General features: G+C 37.6%; 1 protein-coding gene across 3 annotated transcripts in view; it reads right to left on the bottom strand.

The window, feature by feature from the left end:
- Window positions 1–15,849, bottom strand: part of EPM2A (EPM2A glucan phosphatase, laforin) — an 80,093-nt gene extending 64,244 nt beyond the window's left edge. Inside the window, exon 1 of one of the 3 annotated variants that reach the window (XM_074368220.1) lies at window positions 15,313–15,849. In XM_074368220.1, the coding sequence (XP_074224321.1) occupies window positions 15,313–15,613 (301 nt within the window). In that variant the 5' untranslated portion in view covers window positions 15,614–15,849. The remainder of the gene's footprint in view (window positions 1–15,312) is intronic. The other 2 variants (XM_074368218.1, XM_074368219.1) reach the window with 2 other exon arrangements.
- Between the last annotated feature and the right edge of the window lie 280 nt (window positions 15,850–16,129).

The raw sequence follows: 16,129 nt of genomic DNA, 5'->3' as shown, positions 1-16,129 counted from the left end.
ACATAGTTTTGGAAGTCCTAGCCACAGCAATCAGAGAAGAAAAAGAAATAAAAAGAATCCAAATTGGAAAAGAAGAAGTAAAACTGTCACTGCTTGCAGATAACATGATACTATACATAGAAAATCTTAAAGATGCTACCAGAAAACTACTAGAGCTCATCAATGAATTCAGTAAAGCTGCAGGATACAAAATTAATATACAGAAATCAGTTGCACTTCTATACACTAACAATGAAATACCAGAAAAAGAAATTAAGAAAACAATCTCATTTACCATCACATCAAAAAGAATAAAATACCTAGGAATAAACCTACCTAAGAAAGCAAAGGACCTGTACTCCAAAAACTATAAGACAGTATTGAAAGAAATTGAAGATGATACAAACAGATGGAAAGATATACCATGTTCTTGGATTGGAAGAATCAACATTGTTAAAATGATCATACTACCCAAGGCAATACACAGATTTAATGCCATCTTTATCAAATTACCAATGACATTTTTCACAAAACTGAAATAAAAAATTTTTAATTCATATGGAAACACAAAAAGACCCTGAATCGCCAAAGCAATCTTGAAAGAGAAGAACAGAGCTAAGGGAATCATGCTCCCTGACTTCAGACTATACTACAAAGCTACAGTAATCAAAATAGTATGGTAGTGGCACAAAAACAGATACATAGATCAATGGAACAGGATAGAAAGCCCAGAAATAAGCCCACACACATATGGTTAGTTAATCTATGACAAAGGAAGCAAGAATATATAATGGAGAAAAGACAGTCTCTTCAATAAGCGGTGCTGAGAAAACTGGGCAGCTACATGGAAAAGAATGAAATTAGAACATTCTTTAACACCACATACAAAAATAAACTCAAAATGGATTAAAGACCTAAATGTAAGACTGGATACTATAAAACTCCTAGACGGAAACATAGGCAGAACACTCCTTGACATTAATCGCAGTAGTATTTTTTTTAACCAGCTCCAAAAGTAATGGAAATAAAAGCAAAAATAAACAAATGGGACCTAATTAAACTTAAAAGTTTTTGTACAGCTTTGCATACCATCAACAAAATGAAAAGACAATCTACAGAATGGGAGAAACTATTTGCAAATGATGTGACCAACAAGGGATGAGTAATTTCCAAAATAGACAAACAGCTCATACAGCTTAATATCAAAAAACAAACCAAAACAAAACAAAAAACAAAAAACCAAGCAACCCAGTCAAAAAATGGGCAGAAGACCTACATAGACATTTCTCCAAAATGACATCCAGATGGCCAATGGGCACATGAAAAGATGCTCAATTTTGCTGATTATTAGAGAAATGCAAATCAAAATTACAATGAGGTATCACTTCACACCAGAGTGGCCATCATTAAAAAGTCTACAAATAAATGCTGGAGAGGTTTGGAGAAAAAGGAACCTTCCTACACTGTTGGTGGTAATGTAATTTGGTGCAGTCACTGTGGAGAACAGTATGGAGACTCCTTAAAAAACTAAAAATAGACTTACTATATGATCCAGCAATCCCACTCCTGGGCACATATCTGGAGAAAACTGTAATTCAAAAAAACACATGCACCCAAGTGTTCATAGCAGCACTATTTACAATAGCCAAGACAGGGAAGCAACCTAAATGTCCATTGACAGATGACTGGATAAAGAAGATGTGGTATAAATATACAATGGAATATTACTCAGCCATAAAAAAGAATGAAATAATGCCATTCACAGCAACATGGATGGACCTAGGGATTATCGTATTAAGTTAGTCAGACAGAGGAAGACAAATATCATATGATGTTACCTATAGTGAAATCTAAAAAAAAAAAAAAAAAAATTTATTTACAAGCCAGAAACATGGACATAGAGAACAAACTGTGGTTACCAGGGGAGAAAAGGAGGGGGGAAGGATGGATTAGGAGTTTGGGATTAGCAGATACACATTATTATATATAAAATAAACAACAGGACCTACCATATAGCACAGGGAACAATATTCAATTTCTTGTAAGGAGATGTAATGCTAAAGAAACTGAAAATATACATGTATGTATGTATATGTATATGTATAACTGAAATACTTTGCTGTACACCTGAAAGTAATGTTGTCAATCGACTATACTTCAATTAAAAATGAGTTAAAAAAAAAGTGAAAACATATATCCACACAAAAACTTGTGCACAAATATTCACAGCAGCATTATTCAAAAAGTGAAAATAACCCATCTATCATATGGGATGATAAATGAATAAACAAAATGTGGTACATCCATACAATGAAATATTACTCAGCAATAAAACTGAATGAAGTTCTGAAACATGTTACAATGTCTAAACCTTTGAAAACATTATGCTAAGTAAAAGAAGTTGGTTGCACAGGGCCACATATTATATGGTTCCATTTATATGAAATACCCAGAATAGGCAAATCCATGGAGAAAGAAAGTACCTGAGTGTTTGGCAGAGGAAGGGGGTGGGAGGAATTGGAACTGATTAGTAATGGGTACAGGGTTTCTTTTCGGAGCAGTGAAAATATTGGAGAATTGGTGTTGATGGTTACACAACTTTGTAAATATGCTAAAAACCACTGAATTGCACACTTCAAAGAGGTGCATTTTACATGTGAATTATAGCTCAATAAAACTGTTAAAAACATACGGATTTCCAAGCTTCATCCTTGGAGATTCTGTTAAGTCTGTGACTGACCCAAGAATCTGTATGTTGAAAAAGCTCCCCTGGTGATCCTAATACTTAATCAGGTTGAGAAACACCGGTGAATGTGTATTATTCCCAGAGCGTTACTTGGGTTCCATTTGAAGAAAAAGAAAAGATGCCAACAGAGATGGCTGAAAGTGAGCAGTGCAGGAAGAAAGGCTATCTCTGCCCAAGTCCGCTAGGTTCCAGGAAGAAAGCCCTACTCAGCATCCCACAGTGGCCTCCTGAGACCCCAGTCCACCCTCCCACCTGCTGTCCCTACAAGCACCTCCCTCGGGGTTCCTTCACCCAGAAAACTGGCACTCCTACAGCTCACCCCCTCCCTATTCCAGGACTCCCGGGGGGCCTCTCCACAAAAGGCTGAAAGGCTTACATGCCTTTGAGCCCTCAGATTTGGGTGTTTTCCTTCTCACTTTAGTAAAACCATGATTCTCACTCATGGAGGATAAAGTCAGAGCCAGTTGGATGCACATTAGGCAGATGTTTAATTTTGTTTTTATTTCCATAATTACAGAAAAAATAAATGAGGGATGGTCCGATTCTTCTTTAAATACTTAGTCCAAATTACTACCCCTTCTGTAAAGACTTTCCTAACCCCTCCCCTCTTCCTGAATTCCCACTAGGATGGGCTTCCTCCACTACACTGCATGTGGAGTCTTAGATCGCTGTTACAGTCCCCACTTGACTATAACCTTTTTTCCCCTCAGCTAGAATGTGTCTCCTAAACACAAGACCTGTGAATTTTTCATCTTTGTTTCCCAACACCTAACACAATTCCTGGTGGATAACTGAGCCTCAAACTTGTTTGTTAAATAAGTTGAATAAATGAATAAAATACCAATTCTGATTTGTTAGGGCTTTTTCTTTCCTAATTGAGGGAGAGAAAGTAATAGAGATCCTTTCTCAAAGGCTAATACCAAAATAAGGTTTTAAATAATATTAAAATTCGAGGTTTAATGATAATAGTACATTTTTATTTCCATGGCACTTATTCCCTTTGTAATAGCATACTACTTAGAAGAGTTACTTTTTTTTTAAGTTTGATTTGGATTATGTCTCTCTACACTGCTCACATCTAATCAGATTGATCCACTAACGAATTCTAAGTACCTCTCTCTGAGAAATAAAAAAACCTCTTCAACCACAATCAGAAGATAATGTTACCAAGTGAGAGTTTCAGATTCAAATTTCTAAACAGATTAAGTAAAGACAGAAGTCTGTGCAAAAAAGTATACACAACTCAGGGGTAAAGAACTTCTTTAATAAACATTTTTACAGGATATTCCTTTGTTGTAAATAAAATGTGAAATGCCACCAAAAAAAAAAAAAAAACCACAAAAAAAACCACATCAATAAGCCAATGACAAAATCTTGTCAATGTTTTTAGTACAAAATATTTATCACTTCCATTTACAAAGAATATTCATATATATTAACTCAATTCTTCCTCATAATTATTCTGAACTAGTAAGTGTTAAATACTTTAAACCAAGGTCTTTTACACAACATTCAGAATTGCACAACCTCAGAATTCAATAGGTGATATATAGAATAGTTCTGAATCTAAGATCATGGAAATAACAGTATAACTCCCAAATATACAGTTTCCTGTGTACAGGAGTCCAAATTACTCCAGCTCTGGATAACAACTGTCACTCATCAAACAAATTTTTAGTGACTGTACTCAATAAAGATGGTAATAAACTAGTAATTTATGGCAAAAGACATGAATGTGAATGTTACACTAACTTTTCCCAAAGGTACAAATAGTTAATAAAATTTACAAACATACAGAAATTTTGGCAATAACAGGTCAAATGATGATCTGTTATTTTTCACAGAAATAGAGCCTTTTACAACTAAACTGAGAAAGGAAATGATTTCAAAGTTACCATTCCTCTGATGCTCTATGGTTTATTAGCTAAAATTCAGGATAAAGCTCTATGTTAATGTGACATTATGATTTAACATTTAAAAACACGAAGGTCATAGAATTGAAAATGTTAAGTTCTCACTCTGTTGTATACGGACTGTTCTACAGACTTCAGCTAGCTGGATCTGGCCTGTGATCCCACCATTAGAGCAGAAAACTGAGAAAATTTGCTGCATAACGAAACTCAAATTGATGATCATCTTGGAATAAAAAACATTTTAATGAGCTTACTGGTATGGAAGCAGTGGCACCAACTCTGGTACCAAGACAAAGAGCCATCTCTCTCGCCTAGTGACAAATGATAGCCGTCTTTAATCATTCAGAATGTAAAGAACAATTTGATAAATGAAGTGAATATTAGAAAAGATTTACTATTGGTTGTGTCCCCTAAGAGTCATATGTTGAAGCCCTAATTAATCCTTAGTTCTTCAGAGTGAACTTATTTGAAGAGAGTATCTCTACAGTAGCAATAAAGTTACAATAAGGGCATTGGGGTGTACTCCATTCCTGTATGATTGGTATCTTCATAAAAAGAGGACGTTTGGACAGAGAGACACATAGAGAGAAGGAGATGTGAAGACACAGGGAGAAGATAACCGTCTACAAGACAAGGAAAGAGGCCTAGAACTATCCTTCCCTCACAGACCTCAGAAAAAACACATCCTGCTGACACTGATTTTGGACTTTTAGCCTCCAGAATTAGGAGACCATAAGTTTCTGTTGTTTAAATCATCCAATCCATGGTACTCTGTTACAGCAGCCCTAGCAAACTAATGCCTTATCTTAAACACATAAAGTTGCAAGTTGATTTGTTTAATGTTCTTAAATTATAATAATAGATTATTTAAGGATTAGAAATGTTAATATGTCAATCTACTCTAACACAATCACTGTTGTGACACAGAAGGTAATATGAAATAAAGATAAATTACAGTTTGCAGAGAGGAATAAAAGCAGAGTAAGAAATAGTGATAATTAGAGTGCTGAATTTATGGCCACTAAAATCTAAGACTATGAAGCCTAATTCAGAGTGTAATTGAGTGGAAACAAAATTTAATGCCACTTTATAATTAGAGAGCTAGGGATCTTCAGCATGAAAGAAGATAGTACCAAAGAAAATATCCTAATTTTAACAAGAAAGATACAGGTTAGACTGTGTGTGTGTGTGTCTCTATATATACACACATATATATTTAAGTATATACACATATACATAAAAAAATTAGACATAAATTAAACGACAAGATAAGGAATTGCTGTTTCAGAAAATTTTTTAAAATGTGCTGTAAAAATGTCTACCTGCAAACTTAAAAATCAGTCAGAGACTTCTGCCTGTAAAAGCAAGAACTAGGGAAAAATGGAAAAGTATATGAAACAGCTGTTTTAGATGTTGAACAAAAGGCAGTGCAGGACTGTAATCTCTGAGAGAAGGAAAACAAACAAGATGAACAATATGAATGCCATGAATTTTTGCCTATACAGAATTTCTGAACCATTACCCAGGGATAGAATCCCAAGTAGAACCCAACTGTCTCACTGACTGAGGAAACAGAATTCCAAATTAGGGTTTGGATTTGGTTTAGAACAAAGCAACTAGAATTTGTAGGGCCAAATTCCAGAGGTGAGAAAGCCATGCAGAGAAAGAGGTCCATAAATCTGCATAAAGGTCTCATATTCTTTGGCTTCATGCCAATCTGTAGATGCATAAACTGGAATTTGACAGAGCCATACAAAGAACAAATGGCAAGAAAAGAACGATTTCTGAAAACTGTAAGCCAAAGAATTGGCAGTGCTCACACAGAACTGGGAAACATTTGAGTTTGCAGCAGACAGAGTAATGGAGCATTCAGCAGAGAGCATCTGAGGATCATTGCTTAGTAGTGGGACTAAACTAGCCTACAGTAAAAGCTATAGCAGATGTGTCCTTATAAACCTTCAAGATAAACCTCAAAAGAAACCAACTAATCCATAAGTAACTTAACTGTCAGCAAAAAGCCAAACTTTCTTCAAAACAATGTAAAACTACAATGTCCAGAATCCAAACAAAAATCGATAGATATAAAAGTCCATTTCTTTCCCATACACCACCAATAAACAATTGAAATTGAAAATTTAAAAGTTTTTAATACACATCATTTAAAATAGCAACACTCCCCCCCAAAAATTTATGTATAAATCTAACAAAACACCCAATCTGTAAATGGAGAAATAACGAAACACTGATAAAAGAAGTCAAAAAGACCTAATTAAATGGAGGTACCTTCCATGCTTATATGTTAAGAGACTCAATATTAAGATGTCAGTTCTTCTGAACTTGATCTCTAGATTCAATGCAATCCCAAACAAAAATCACAACAAGCTATTTTGTAGGTATCAAAAAATTGATTCCAAAATGTATATGAAAGGCAAAAGACCAAAAAGAGCCAACATAATACTGAAGAACAAATTTGGAGGACTCACATAACACTATTTCAAAATTAGTATAAAGCTACAGTAATTAGCACAGTGTGATAATGGTGAAAGAACAGACACATAGATCAGTGGAACCAAATAGGGAACCCAGAAATAGACTCATGCAAATATTTTTTTAGTTGACCTATTTTTAATTAAGGTAACTCAAACCATTAACAAATGGTGCTGGAAAAATTGGATGTCCATATGCAAAAAGAAAATAAACAAATAAAAAACAACAACAAAAAAACCTAGACACAGACTTTACACCATCCATAAAATTTAACACAAAATGGATTACAGACCTACATGTAAATGCAAAACTATAAAACTTTTAGAAGATTCCACATGAGAAAATTTAGATGACCTTAGATTTGAAGATGAATTTTTTGACTGAAAACCACAAGCACAATCAATGAAAGAAAGAAATGGTAAACTGAACTCTACTAAAATTAGAAGTTTTACATTATAAAAGACAATGTTAGAAGAATGAAAAGACAAGTCAGACTGGGAGGAAATTTTTACAAATCACATATCTCTTAAGAACATGTATCCAAAATATACAAAGAGCTCTTAAAAACCAGCAATAAGAAAACAAACAACCCAACTAAAAAAGAGAGACCAGATCTGAGCCAACATCCAATTATACAGGTAGTAAATAAGCTTGTGAAAAGATGCTTAACCACATTTACTATTAGAGCATTGTTAATTAAAATAATGAGATACCACTACATACCTATTAGAATGGCTAAAATTTTTTTTTTAAAATGAACGAAAGCACTTGATGAGAATGTGGAGCAATAAGAACTCTCATTCCTTGCTGGTGGGAATGAAAAATGCTATGGCCGCTTTGAAAGATGGTTGGCAGTTTATTATAAAGCTAAATATAGTCTTATTATATGATCCAGCAAACCCACTCCTAGGTATTTACCCAACTGATTTGAAGACTTTAGGTTTATATAAAAACTAAAGTTTTTATAGAAACTTATAAAAGTTTTATAACTTTTATAAGTTTATAAAAGTTTTTATAGAAAATTCAGTGTTTATAGAAAATTCATTCATAATCACCAAATCTGGAAGCAACCAAGATGTCCTTCAATAGAATGGATAAACTATGAGGCATCCATATAATGGAATACTATGAAGCAATAAAAAGAAATTATCTGACAAGTCACAAAAAGACATGGGTAGATCCTAAACACATATTACTAAGTGAAAAGAGTCCGTCTGAAAAGCCTCAGCAATGTTTAATTTAAATTATATAACATTCTGGCAAAAGCAAAACTATAGAGATGGTAAACAGATTAGTGGCTACCAGAAGTTTGAAGCTGGGGAAGGATTGAATAGACAAAAGACAAGGGAATTTTTAGGGACCTGAAACTATTCTGTATGATATTATAATAGTGGGTATGACTGCATTTGCCATAATTCACAGAACTTTATATTACAAGCAGTGTATCTGTTCCCTGTGTACATACACATATATACATCTTTGTTCTGTCGGCCAAGAGGGCCTACAGGTGGCAATATCCCAGAAACAAGGAGCATACTCAGTGCCCAGATCTTGGTTTCTAACATGATTCTACACTAAAACAAACCAGAGCTCTTTGGATAAATTGCTGATTTTGGTGTGAGGGCAGGAAATACAAAAAGAAAAAAAAGAGACTGGAGCACCTTGCAGTACCAAAAAGTAAAAAAGTGCCACAAACAAAGAAAAAAACCCAACCAACCAACCACACACATAACGATGGGGCATCTCAAAGAGATGCTGGAACCACTGAGAGAGTTCTCAGTAGCCAAAGCTGGACCAAATTGAGCAAAAAAATAAAATACTAGAGGTGGGGGTGGAGGGTGGATGGGAATGTGGGCAAAATGGGTGAAGGAAGTCAAAAAGTACAAACTTCCAGTTTTAAAACAGATAAGTCATAGGGGTGTAATGTACAGCATAGTGACTATAGTTAATAATACTGTATTGTATATTTTAAAGTTATACTGAGAGTAGATCTTAAAAGTTCTCATTACAAGATAAAGTTTCTAACTACATATGGTGACAAACGTTAACTGGACTTATTATGGAGATCATTTTGCAATATATGCAAATATTGAGCCATTATGTTATATACCTGAAACTAATATAATGTTAAATGTCAATTATACTTCAATAAAAAAAATAAATACTGGGATTATAACACAAAGTATAAAATAAATGCCTAAGAATCCATACCAAAATAAAAAAAGTGATTGAATAAATAAAAAATGGAGAAAAGATATCTCCCATGCAGATGAATTTTAAAAAATTGATGTACTTACCCCACCCTTAAGGAGGTGGGAGCATAGCTCACCACTTCTAAACTGTGGGCTGTACACAATGAATTCTTTCCAAAGCATACAGTATTGAAAGGGAGGGGAAAAGAGTAACTTCAGAGGGGATAAGACTGAGAAACACTACCTCGGCCAGGTGATCAAGGTCAGTATCAACAGAGGTAAATCATGTTGATAGCATGTACCCTTGATATGATGTGGTAAGAAAGGCAATTGACCTTTATGATGTTCTTCTCAAAAGCCCATAATCCCAGGTTAATCATGAGAAAAACACCATTAAAATCCCAGTTGAGGAATATTCTACAAAATACTTGATGCGTTCCTCAAAACTACCAGTCATCTCAGAAACAACTAACGTCTGAGAAACCAACACAGCCATGATGACTAAATGTAACGTGGTGTTGTGGACAGAGAAAAGGTATGTTGTTAAAAAAAAAACAAAACTAAATCTGAACGAAGTATGGGCCCTAGTTAATAATAACGTATCAGCATTGGTTAATTAATTTTGACAAGTATATCATGCTAATATAAAGTGTAAACAATAGAAAAGGCTGGGTATGGAGTATATGGGAACTTTGTACAATCTTTGCAACTTTCCTGTAAATCCAAAACCATTCCAAACACAGTTAAATTTTTAAATATACATGCAATATGGTCCAAAATGTGTAAAAATAAAATCCACAAATAAAGCTCGATTATGTTGGGGTTGGGGAGACATGAAAAGAAGCAGAAAAGTATTATTAATAACCAATAGGAAAATTAGTCAGTAGAAATCAGACCCAAATATAAAACAGGTATAAGGGAACTAGAAGATAAAGACTCTAGCTGCATGTTCAATGTGATCAAGAATTTAAAGAAAAACATAAACTAAATAAGAACAAACGGAAAATATGCAAAAGAGTACTGAATGGAACTTTCAGAGGATAAAAATACAATATCTGAAAAGAAAATTTCACTGGATGAGATTAATAGCAGATTGCAGATTACAATCTGCAGAAAGCCTCAATGTCCTCATTTGCACAGCAGGCAAATGAATATCTTCCTTCTCACAGTGTTGTTGTTGAGGACAAAGGATAGGCTACTTGAAAGCACCTAAGAAGTAATTAGCACATGACAGATACTTAAGAAAAACTTCCATCTTTCTCTTTGTGCTTCAGTCAGTCAACCAATATTTACTGAGCAGGTACCATGTGCCAATTACAATCACAGAATATAAAAGGGTGAAGAAAGTAGACATAGTCCCTATCTTCATAGAGGTCACAGTCTGGAAAGAAGGTATATACTACACAAATAAACAAATAAATATTGTATTTAATATCTGCAAAAGCTTAACTAAGTGAAGTGCAGTACAACAAGGTGTACCCGTACGTGTGTTGAGAGGTGGGAAGTGTTCTGGCAAAGCTATTGCTTTCTAGATACAAAGGGATACCCGTGGCTCACGCTTCCACGTTTCCCTCTCCTCCCTTATTCCACTGAATGCAGGTGTGATGATTAGAGCGGCAGCGGTTGCCTTGAGGGAAAAGCCAAGAAAATGCAATGGCCCCTCACCTAACATCCGTGCGCTGTGGACTAGCACCACTATCACGTACCTGTGAATTTTTCACAGCAGAAAGCCCTTCTTTGTTTAAGGAACTGTTTGTTGTATTTTCTGTTAACTTACATTCCAAACTGCTTCTGAAACAGCACACACTTCTTGGGGCGGGGAGAGCGTTCTTCCTCTCTACTTCAAGAAGTGTTTGTTGTTGGAAATGCTCATCGCACTCCCACTTCCTTGGCAAGAGTGGTTCCAGCAAGGTGAATTCTAGTCCTTCCCCCAGATTTTTCTAACTCAAGCTGGCAGGGAAGGCTATCTTTTTCTTCTCTTATTCTAAGTATGTAAGCCTGCAGCCCCCTGGGGAATCTAGCTTGGTAGAGTCTATTAGCTTCAGAGAATGATGCTGGTACCTGAGTAAAGCAACAGTGTGAGGAGAGGGGAGAGGCTGGAGGGCAAGTGAGGAAGGAGGCTGGACCCCACCCATCTTCAGTTTGATTCCACGAGTTAATAATAGTTCTTTTTTTAGGCCTGATCATACTGTTTTTAATCGCTTGCAACCAGAGTCCAAGCCAATATAAATTAATGTTGAGTTTAAACTGTAATAAGAGATATAAGGAGAGGACCAGGAGCTGGGAGAAAAGATAAGAAGGTAGTTAGGAAAAACTTTTGAAAAAGCAATATGTAAGAAGAGACTTAACAAATGAAGAGACACCAACCTGGAGAAGAGCAGAAGGAAAGGCTTCCCACTGCCTCCTCCCACCCCACCCTGTCCCCAACATGAAATAAGCGTGCTCTAAACACAGGAGGGAGTGGATGTCCTGGAAAGGGCCCTAGCATGGGTGTAGGGGCTCGTGATCTAGTGCAACAGATCCTGAGATGTCCTTGGACCCACCAACAGACCTGGGGGTAAGAGAAAAAGCTAACTCCACTCAGGAATAAAACAGACTGAAAACCTCTCCCCACAGTAAAGTGCTTGTTGGTTTGGTCTGGTTTTACTTCGCTAATGATACAGACCTGGAGCCTGCTGGAGCCCCGGCCACAAACTGTAAGGAGGGAAACTTTCCCCTCCACAAAATCTGCCAAATTACACAGTATGCCATGAGTGTCCACCCATTTAGAGGAGATTTTGGATAAACATAAGCAACTTCAACAGGAAACCAGCACAGCTGCCTATATAAATCAACAGATTCTTTATTCATAAAAACAAATGGTCACCGCGGGATTACCAGATATTTGAGGAACACCTTTAGCTTAAAAAAATTTTGACTACAGAAGGGAAAAAAAAGTTAATGCAAGGCAAAAACAACTTTTAATCAATTCTATTCAATGCCCTCAGAAAGATTCAGGTATAAATAGAATCCACAGAGGAAGAAAAATAAGCTCTGAAAAAGAAATCAGAGAATAACAGAAAAATGTGGGAGATTAAAAATATGATTGCCAAAAATAAAAACAAAAATCTAGTAAGAAATAAATGATAGAATGGCTAGTATTAAAAATCAAATAGTTGCAAACACTTACTGCTATATATAAAATAAACAATGAGTTTATACTGTATAGCACAGGGAACTATACTCAATATCTTGTAGTAATGTATAATGAAAAAGAATGTGAAAAGGAATATATGTATGAATCTGTATGACAGAAATGTCATGCTGTACACCAGAAATTGACACAACATTGTAAACTGACTATAATTCAAGAAAAAAGAAAAAAGAAAAAAATCCTACCAAAGAATTTAAAAAATTATAATAAATTAAAAAATAAAATAAAAACCAAACAGTAATCTGGAAACACCAGTTAGGGAAATCTGTCCAAACAAAAGATGGAAAATACATGAGAAAAGTTAAGAGATACTCACATAAAAGCAGAAGGTACAACATATGGCTAAGGACATCTCAGAGGAAAGAGCAGAAAAAACAGAGAGGAGGAAATAAAGAAATAGAAAATTTCCATAAGTTGAAAAAAACAGTTCCTGAAATTGAAAAAGTCAACCAATTGTCAGTGATATGAACAATAACAAAAAAGACAGATATATCCTGATAAAGTAGTGTAAGGGAAAGTTTAAAAGCTTCAAAAGAGGAAAAAAACAAAAAAACAAAATAGACTGAGTGCCTACAAAGAAATGCCATTGGTTTGACATCAGAATTATTAACTATGGTGGATGCTAGAAGCTCCTGAGGCAGTGACTTCAAAAGGAAAATTATTTTGAGACTAAAATAGTCTACCAAATGATTAATCAAGTGCGAAAGCAAAAGAAAGGCTTATAAGGACTCTCTCTTACTATTTCCTCAAAATTATTTGAGGATACAATCCAATGAAATGATTAAGATATTTAAGAAAGCGAAAAATGTGGAATCCAAAACAATACAACTAACATAGGAGTTCAATGAAAAACAACAATAATAGAAGTCCCAGATAGCTGTGCTCAGAAAGTTATATATCAGTGCAAATTAGAATATCCCAGTTCTTCAAGGAAAAGAATGCCTTCAAAAAGTAAGGAATTTGGATTTATCAAATAGGGCAATTAAGCTAGGTAATTCTGAGGATAAATGGGCTGTTTCTGTTTTGTTTTTTTTTTAAAGTAACTAGACAGTATGAACTTGTACCAAAAAAAGGAACTAGAAATATTAAAACAAGGTGTAGAAGAGCATCACCACCCAAATATAAAGTAAAATGTCATTTTAAATAAATTTGAACATGACTTATTATGTAAGAGAAGAGAGTTTTTCCTCCTGGTACACAGGTTTCATATCAGAATTATATTTCTTTTTTTTTATGAGTCTAATTGCACTACTTGGCTCTGTACTAAGTAATTATTTCCTAACCATAATAGCAAAAATAGTAATAACTAACACTAATTATGTCCTACTCAAAGCTCTTCAGATTTATTAGCCAGATTAGTCTTTTCAACAACAGCACAGGAAGGTTAAGTGACTTGTCCAAGGTCACACACTGGCTGGTGAAGCCAGGAATTCTGGCTCTATAATCACTGCTCTTAAACGTTGGCTTTGCTGCTTCTCATAATGCTCTTTGTTAACTTATAACTCTTAGAACCAACCTATCAGTCTAAAACAAGAAGGCGTAGTAACAATTATAAAACAGAGTATGAATTTTATAGAACTTAATGGAGAAATAATGATTAACCCAAGTAGGGAGGAAAGGAATGTGCAGGTGAGCTATTCTTATCCTTTTATATAGGAGTAACTTTCTATATAACGTAAGTACAATACAGAACTTTCTATATAATAGAAAGTCAACAGTCAACTCCATATATAATTTAAAATAAAAATCAGCAGGGAGGAGAGATAATAAACTTGAGCTAAATTCCTCATATTTCATAGCAAATGTGATGGTTAATTTTATAGGTATCAGCAGCTATCAATATTTGAATTTAAAATGTTATACATAACTCAGGAAATCTAAAAACAGAAAAGTTCGAGTTGATACCTTAAAGAAATAATATAAGCAAATTATGCAGAACTTTGGGAGGAATATCAGAAACACTAAAAATAGAAAAGGAGCACTGGGAAAGGGGGAGAGCTTTGTTGTTAACCATCTTAATTTTTATTAAGATTATCAGACATTACTTTTTTATGAAAAAAATGATATAAGACTACTAATAATAGTAATACCCTGTAAAGAAGAGCATAGATGATGAGAGTACCTTTCTATTCTGATATGGCAACACAAAAGGACAATAAACGTCCCCAGACCAGAAATCGGAGCATATCTCAACTGCCATTTATTTGGGATTTTTTTTTTAATCCAAAATTAAAAAAAAAAGAAAAAGAAATGCTCAACGTCTTTGCATTAACTCACTCTCTACGAAGATGGGGGGGGGGAATACACTAAGTAGCACGATGTAGTTTTTGGACTAGCGAAAAGTTTAGCTTCACCGGTTGGGCCATTTTTTAGTGAATCAGGACAAGAAAACGGGCACAGACACAACTAAGGCAGAGCTGAGGCGCGAACCCTTGAGCGGCGGGGCCAGGCCGCCCGGGACGCGCAGCGGGAGCGGAGGGCGGGGGAACGCGAGCGCGCCGCGGGCGCGGGGGAGAGACGCTGGGCGCGTCCTGGCTGTGTGGCGAAGAGGTCGGAGGGGCGGGAGGTCGGGAACACAGCCTGAATCTAGGGAACCAGTCGGGAGCAGGAGGCGCTGTTGGCGGCAACAGCTGCGCAGCGTCAGCCCGGGGCGCCCGGGGCGTTCGGGCGGCCCAGCCGGACAGTGCGCCCGGGACGCCGCAGCGGGGACTGTGGGGCCCGCCCCAGGCCGAGGCCGAGGCCGAGGCCTGGGTGCGGGCCGGGGCCCCGCTCGGCGCTCGGGGCCGGCGCAGCTCCCAGTACCTTCCCAGGAGAGCTCTCCTCCCGGCTCGCGCTTCAGGAACTTGTACCAGAACGTGTCCACGCGGCCCGGCTCCGCCCCGTCCTGCGCCGCCGCCTCCGGCGCCAGCTCCACCTCCCCGAGCCACAGGCCCGGCTCCTGCAGCGCCAGCGCCCCCGGGCCCGCCGCCGTGCCCGCCGGCCTCAGGCGCACGGCTCCACGCGGCTCCCAGCGCCCCAGCTCCGGCCGAGACCCCACGACCAGCAGCTCTGGCCCGGCCCCGGCCACTGCGGGCGACACCACCACCCCGAACCGGAACCGCATGGCGGCGGGCGGCGCGGCTCCCGGCCCCCAGTCTCCCTACGACCCACGGGCGCGGTCCGAGCGCCAGGCGGCCGCGGCGATTGGGCGGTGGCGCGCGAGGCCTGGACGCCGAGGCCCGGGCGCCGGCGGGGGGCCACGTGCGTTGCTGCACCTTTTTTGGGCCGCATCACGCGGCCTGGAGCCCGGGCCAGATGTAGGCCCGGGCCTTTGGCTGAGGGATGTGGTCAGCGGGAGCCAACACCCGCTCTCCCGGAGAAGGAGGCTGGCCCCTGCTCGGCTGCCTCTTCCAGCACCGCGGTTCCGCCTTCGGCTGGGGACGTGGAGAAAGCGAGGAAAACCGGGTTAGGAAAGGAAGGAAAACGTCTCATAAGCCCCAATTTTCCAGTCATTTTTGCAAAAGACCCGAAATGATCTTTGTGAGGATCATAAAAAGAGAATGGCACGTAGAAAGCAGCCTCCACAAGAAGGAAGTTGAGGAAGGATCCTGCACTTTATTTGGAGCGCTCTGCACCTTAA

The sequence above is a fragment of the Camelus bactrianus genome, chromosome 8, assembly GCF_048773025.1.
Source record: "Camelus bactrianus isolate YW-2024 breed Bactrian camel chromosome 8, ASM4877302v1, whole genome shotgun sequence".
Classification (NCBI taxonomy): domain Eukaryota; kingdom Metazoa; phylum Chordata; class Mammalia; order Artiodactyla; family Camelidae; genus Camelus; species Camelus bactrianus.
Note: the sequence above shows the minus strand (reverse complement) of the source record. Positions and strands in the feature narration are given on the sequence as shown.